This window comes from Saccostrea cucullata, unplaced genomic scaffold, assembly GCF_032062105.1.
Source record: "Saccostrea cucullata isolate Sc308-1 unplaced genomic scaffold, CSIRO_AGI_Scuc_v1 ctg1835, whole genome shotgun sequence".
NCBI lineage: Eukaryota > Metazoa > Mollusca > Bivalvia > Ostreida > Ostreidae > Saccostrea > Saccostrea cuccullata.
The window spans coordinates 141,502-148,849 of record NW_026926556.1 but is presented as its reverse complement, the minus strand read 5'-3'; the positions used below and the strand labels follow the sequence as shown (position 1 = coordinate 148,849).

The 7,348-nt window shown below is 31.2% G+C and overlaps 1 protein-coding gene across 2 annotated transcripts; it reads left to right on the top strand.

Annotated features, from left to right (window-relative positions):
* The first annotated feature begins 221 nt into the window (after positions 1-221).
* On the top strand, positions 222-4,557 carry LOC134272036 (uncharacterized). 2 transcript variants are annotated; one of them, XR_009993125.1, is made up of 4 exons: positions 222-385; positions 1,778-1,839; positions 2,830-2,991; positions 3,099-4,557. XR_009993125.1 is itself a non-coding variant. In XM_062754271.1 (4 exons), the coding sequence occupies exons 1-4, from the start codon at positions 1,377-1,379 to the stop codon at positions 3,875-3,877; spliced, it is 1,098 nt and encodes a 365-aa protein (XP_062610255.1). In that variant the 5' UTR covers positions 469-1,376; the 3' UTR covers positions 3,878-4,557. The 2 variants fall into 2 exon arrangements, 1 of the variants encoding a protein (XP_062610255.1); XM_062754271.1 differs by lacking the exon at positions 222-385 and adding an exon at positions 469-1,471.
* The last annotated feature ends 2,791 nt before the right edge of the window (positions 4,558-7,348 follow it).

The following is a 7,348-nucleotide window of genomic DNA, read 5'->3' as shown; positions in this document are numbered from 1 at the left end:
CCCTTGAAATCAAACTTATTTCATTTCAAAAATTGAAACAATTTAACTTCATTAAATTTCCCATGACCTTACCTTTTATCGATTCATGGAGAAAGGAAGAGAAGGAAGCGACTAAATATTACACTATATGGAAATGGACCTAAATTATAGGGAATGATAGGTGCTGACTAAGGGTGAATATAGTTATATATCTGAAACGGTATCCGGAATGGAGGGACATAGGGTTACATATACTGAAATAAACTCACTTATCCGAGACCAGGCTCGTTTAAGTGTTGATATATTGTCAATCAGAAACGCGAGCATTTTATTTTCAACTTTAAAGTTCATGTATGTACAACCAAAAGGTTTTAGCAAAGTAATTTTGCAAGTGACCATTTGCAAGGTAAGAAAATTTAATTGCTCCATGATAATGAAAAAACAATTATGTCAAAAATTCAGGAATTTCATAATCGTGAGGAAATGTTGTATGAAAAAGTTGAAAATTGAAGAGACTAACAAAAAGAAAAAAAAATCAAAACCAGTGCAAATGGTAATGGCTTATTTTTTGTAAATTCTAATTGTTTAAAGTGTACATAAATTAAATTGAGGTGTATTAAAATTCGTTTGCTGAAATATTTACTTAATCAAAACAGAAAAAAAAATCAAAACTGTTGATATTATTCCAATGTGGTTCGTCTCTTTTTTTAGATCAGTATTCATTATTCCAGGACAAAAGGAGATAAACGGGTTTGTGTCATCAATGTAACGTTTTGGAGACTTATGAAAGCAGAAATGTAGAACGTATCAAAAAGGAGACTTTTCCTTTATGAAAAACTCCGCCCTTGAGAAGACAGTGACAACACCAGCCCTAAATTTTATCCGAGTGTATTTCTTTTCTCTTTTAATTATATCTGATAAATTTTCATTTAAATGCTGCTTGAACTTCTCCTTGATTTGTTGCTGTCAGGTTAACAATGGAAGAATACAGCATTGGATAAAATGGACGATAAAGATTTAAAAGTTTGGAGAATTCATGATTTAAGTGCACATGTGCTTCCTTATTTAGGAAGGCGGAGGGTATACATTCTAACACGTGGAAAAAAGTCTTAAAAAGAACATTATAAAAAAGCAATCACAGGCGGTAAATAAGCGGTGAACTATGTCATTTTAATCCCGTAAAAGTATATACTTTGCCGGTATATATGAACTTTTGTAAAATGTGATTAGTTGAATGTTTCAATTGATTGAATGGCAATGACATGAGAATGGTGTAATTATACTGAAAACATAAATAAATCGGTACAGGAAAAATGTCCATTTAGATAGTTTTCGACTTCCTGTGAATCGTGGTTGTCAATCCTTCCTGGAGTTAAGTTTATGAATACAATTCTAATATGTGTTTATTCAAAAATGTGGTACGATTTTTTGGATTGATTTTAGTGTTTTCTTTTTCCAACATTATAAGTAGAGATATCTGTGTTTTGAACAGGTAAGAAAACTGCAAAAAAAATTTTCAAAGGCAGTGTACTTTCATATGGCCACAAGCAAACATACACGATATAAGGAACAATAGATGACATTCATATACCTAACACTCCTGAATTGAGTATAATTTCAGGAAGAAATGCTGTTTAATTGACAATGTTTCATAATACATTTCTTTAAACAGGATGAAAAAGCAGACATAAATCCCATTGCTATTCTGGGATCTTTGAATATATAAGTGCTTCAGTTATCTAGAATTCCAATAGTGTAATTTTTCTAGTTTAAGAAATGCATTTTATTTTTTTTCCAGAACTATAGCAGAATCTTCATGCTGTACTAATTATTACAAAGACGAAAATGGGGACTGTAACTGTAAGATTTTGTTATGCAAGCCTATATGTATACATATTTTACTGCTGGTTTGTCATTATATTTTCTTTTAATTTAATGCAATAACTAAAGTATTTTGATAGCCTGCTTACCCATCAATTGGCCTATTTATTTCCATAATCCTTTCAACACTAGAACACCTTATCTCATCCTCCTTCAATGAGTCTTTTTAACTAATTACTGCAAAAAATATTGCGCAAAAGGGTATTTCTTATAGAAATTAGTTACAATGTGATTTTTACATATTTTATAAATAACTTACTTGCAATAGATATTTTGCCAATTTTTTTTCTCAATATGAAACATTGTTCTACGTTATAATCTGAAAATGTTTTTCAGTTGTCATTCTTTTTCTAGTACTGACACTCCGTTAACTAATGTTTTACTGAAATGTGACTGAATGACTGACTTATATTGACAACTTAAGTTTCTTTTCCTTGATTGAAGAAAAGACCTTCATTCTTTAATTTAGGCCTTGTACATATGATGCGTTGAGGTCGGTTTTGTACATTAGTACATTTCAAAAGATTATATCTGTCGTAAAACTTTAAAACACCCTCAATTTCGATCTACGGAAATGAAGCAGCATTAATTTTTTTTATTCCGACACACAAAATTTAAAAGTTCAAAGTAAGATGCAAAAATTTCAAAATACAATGTAGCGACATCTTCCATTATGACCTTATACATGTATATATTCATTTGGTAGGTCAGAGGGTTTTGACATTTTTTAGGGAATCTCTAAGCTCCTTATCAGTACTTCTTAAAGGCATAAGTGCCGATAACAGGTCTATTTGTGGCGCTCCACTTGTGGTTAGTGGTGACTTGTGAATATAAGGAAATAATGCCTAAAGAGACTCTGCACAAATTATAGTTATACTTCACCAATCATTTTCATAGATATCATCTAATAAAACATTTTAAATATCTACGAAGAACAAGTTTCAATTAAGTAGTAATCATTATTTGTAGTATGTGTTCCCGGATACTTTGGGAAACTTTGTGATGCAGTTTGCCCACGAGGAAAATTTGGTGAAGGCTGCGCTGGAATTTGCACGTGCTCCCTAGGAGATTGTGACCACGTGACGGGATGTCCTCGTAAAAGTCATCGTATAACTACGCAGACGGTTACAGGTATGAAACACGTAAACCTTAACAAAACCAGACAAGTATTTGAATAAATAACAACTTGTTTTGAATAATAATTTAAATTTGTTTTATGTTTTCTTCTGTAATAACAGATCATCAAGAACCATATCTGACAAAAGTACAAATATCATCATCAGCGATATCATCAGGAACAGTTAAAACTGAGTTTTCTGTTCCTAAAATAGAAAATGAAAATTTATCAATATCACCAACAATGCAAACAACATCACTAACATCGGTTATACATACCGCGGGACAGTTTAACAGTAATTATTTAATATTCGGTGTGGGGTTGTTGTTAGCGATACTTCTTATAGTTATCATTGCTCAACTCCGATTGAGATCAAAATCAGCACATAAAAGGATATCAAGGAAAAATCTAGAAGAAAACAATGAATTAGACGTATTTAATGACTCGGCAATCAAATCACGTGACAACGATAAAAAACAATATAGCAAGCTAGACACGGATAAAGACAAATGTCAGAAAGGTCACGTGTATCAGCATGTTGAGTCGGAGTATCAGGAAATTGATGTGTGTTTGGAAATGGTGGATGTTCCGTCAAGCCACACAACAGACTCTCATTCGATACAGGAGGAGCCAGGTAAAGCTAATCATTTGGAAGATTACATAGACCCGCTTATTTCAACATTAAATAGAAAAGACACCATTGGTAGACAACGGCATTCGTATATAGAAATCTTGGATTCAGAAGAAGTCTTGGTCGATGATGACAGAAATGATGAATGTAATGAAAATAACAGTAAATCGTCGTCTTCATATGATGACGTGATAGTTGAATGCTCCACTGTTGCGCCGGAAATAGTTCAGGGAAATGATAATACTTATCTCGATGTTCTTTTTGAGTGATGGATCTGAATATCATACCGGGAAATAAATCAAAACACTCACGATTAGCTATATAATTTGACACTGATCAGAATAGATTCTTATGGTTAACTACTATTATCATTATATGTTCTTAAATTTATTTGATTTTAAAAGTCTGTACATATACTATATACATTGAATTTTAAAAACTTTTTATGTTTATTCTAAAAATTTTAGAAGTTATAGTGAATCGATACCTTCGTTACGAGTAATATCAGCATTTCTTTTTTTTTTTTTATTTCTCAATGAAATCCAATACATGAGACATATTTAAAGAAGCTGGGGGTTGGGAGTGGGTTGGCAATGCAACAAATTAACAATCTGATATTACTTAATTTACAAGTTTTGATATATTAGGCTGCCAACTATCATTTTGCAAAGAAAAATTACATTTTAGTTTGAAAAATTAAAATAAAACTACATTTTAATATCTTCATATGAAGCTCTCATTCAAAAGGAGATCGATATAGTATATAAATGACCATAACCCTTCAGCCCCTTTAATGGAATCATGTTCTACATTCTTCCTCATTATTGAACATTTTCAATATTCAGCTGAAAATTTAATTCAAATACGTTCTTATTTCTATTCCAACCCAATATTTTGTTAAATAAATAAATACTTATAACATAAAATGTTAATACATGTTAAAATGTATGATTTCTTTATTGGTAAGGAAGCATTCTTTTTCATTGTTCCTATGTATTCATTCAGGAATCTTCATTATGACGTCATACATGTAGTTGGCGAGATAACGTCAATTTTAGAACACAGGTTTTTTTGTAATATTGGTATTTAGAGATGTGATTTAACTCTAGAAAATGAATAGATACGTGTAAACATTAACAAAAAATAAAATGTTTTTATTTCGTTATGATGTATTCTGTCATTTTGATTAAAATCTACAACCGATGACGTCATATGTGTACATCAAGTAACTTGGGAATTGATCGGGAATAGATCATGTTGTGTAAAAAGAATTTGGCTCTGACGGCATGAACAAAGATATGTAAAATGGAGTTTAAAAGCATATATCGTGAATATTTTGTGAAATTCATATGGAGTTCAGTTAATTAAACAGGTATGCTAACCTATATTTGTCGATAATATCCTCTATCGAAGACAGTTAGCTATATACGTATCCCGGTCGCCTTTCCTCTATCAATTGTGACAAAAATAATGCAACAGAACAACAATAAGCTGTATATTTCAAAACATAAAATTTGTATAGATGGAAAGTTTGAATCCTAAAATACTTGGAAAGTGCTGCTAGAATCCCGAGATAAGCATGGTTTTACAAAAAATCTCGGTTCAAAGGTAAAAAATTCAAAACATCGGGTACGGTTTCGTGCGGAATAATTATTTTACTGACGGGACAGTGGGATTCTAGCAGCACTTTTTAGACAAAATAGATGTTTTTCAACTTCATTATTTACTCAAACAAACTATTAAACTCCGGAGTATTGTTGTTCTGTTCGCTTTTTTATTAAGGAAAATTTCGCTATTAATAGAAGTCACGTGATGCCGTGGTGGTGCTGCACATCGTTGTGTTAGACACTTTTATATCTTTATGCAATAGATAATAATAGTTTACGCTTATCAGCGGTTTTGGTAAATTATCCATTTGAAACTAAATTTTCTTTAAAAAGTCTGAATTTCCTGAAAAATGACTTAAATGCTTCCATATTACCCGCGTTCTTTATTGTTGTTTTTTTTTTCTTTTTCATTTTTCAATGTGTATTCATTTAGAAATCGAAATAATACTTATATGGATGTGAAAGTCGTCCTTGTAGCATTATCTAAAATAAAACAATGTTTATTTATTAGACAGGATTTCAAATTGTGTTTGTATTTATTATTTGAATTAATTATTCTTGTGGTATTTTAGGAGTTAACAAGATGTGTTTGTGAAACACTGATGTCCCCTTATGGCAACATAGCGAAGGTAAAGCTTTCTCAAATGCAGATCAAATATGTTGGTAACTAAAGTAAGGCCTTTGCAATAGAAATACAAAAAACTAGCATCACCTGTTCAAGGTTTATGACCAAGGTTAACATTTTAAAAGGTAGGACAAACTCCGGGGTCAAGGTCAAAAGGATAAGGTTGTTGGTTTCTAAAGAAAGGCATTGTCTCAAATATTACATATGAAAAGTATGAAATCGCTGAACCTCACCATTCAAAATTAATGACCTAGGTCAAAGTTTGTAAAACGAAAGTCAAACTCCAATAAAGGTCAAAGGGTAAAAGTTCTTGATATCCAATGAAAGATCTTGTAACAAGGATTGCTCATTTAAAATATGAAAGCCTTAGCCTTTACTGTTCAAAAGTTATTACCAAAGTTAATGGTACCTGCGGAAATCGCTAACATCAGAATTGTTGGTTTCAAAAGAAAGGTCTTGCCAATAAGAATTGATATTCAAAGTAAGAAATTCCTATTACTACCGTATAAAAATTAGTGTCAAGTAAAAAAGTTTGTGTAAAAAGGGTGAAACTCAAAGGTCATCGTCAAAGGGTAAAGATTCTTGGTATGAAATGAAAGGTCTTGTCACAAGGATAAAATGTTATATGCACTTGATATAAAAAGTCGTTTATTATGGTCAAAATTTTATTTTTATTTTATCAATATATTGTGATATTGATCAAAGGGTCAAGGTTCTTGGTATCAAATGAAAGATCCTCTCACAAGAAGTACATATGTGAAGTATAAAAAGCCCTAGATCGTTTTGCTAATGTTGTAGCCATATTTTAAAGTTTTTCCATGTTATTTTACCTGAAGGTTTCAAAAAATTTGAATGTTGTTTGTATCCAGTAAAAGGTCCTGCCACCACAATATTTATGTAAAGTATAAATGTTCAAGAGATATGGCCAAATTAAAAGTTTTTTTTTTAAATTTTCACTGTAACTGAAAAATGTCTTTGGTCATAAGGTCGCTAAAATGGGTTCAGCTGGTTCATTTATCTACAATTTTTCTTACGAAAATATGAACCTAATCAAAAAAGATATATTAGGGGCCTTAACTTGACGATTGCAAGCAACAATTTAAACTTTGATTATTCAGTTAAAATACACTCTTTAAACTTTAAATCATTGGATAATCTTAAAATAAATTTATATGTCCTAATTGATATTTGTAGTACAATTCAAGCTGTCCCGACCACTTTGTTTCTATGCAATTATGCTAACTAGCAGTATCCGAACATACACGTATTACAGTGGACCCTATTATTACTGCTGAAAACATTCTCCAGACAGTACGCAGACTTGAGACAATGAGCAAATGAAAAGATAGAATTATAATTACTGATGCAGGTTGCATGTGGCATTACAATATCGGAAAAAAATCTTAACAATCTATAATTAATTGATAGATGGTATAAATTACTTTATGTTGTACATAAATACAAATATCCACTATTGCACAGACACTAAGTCTTGTCTCTCTAATAGC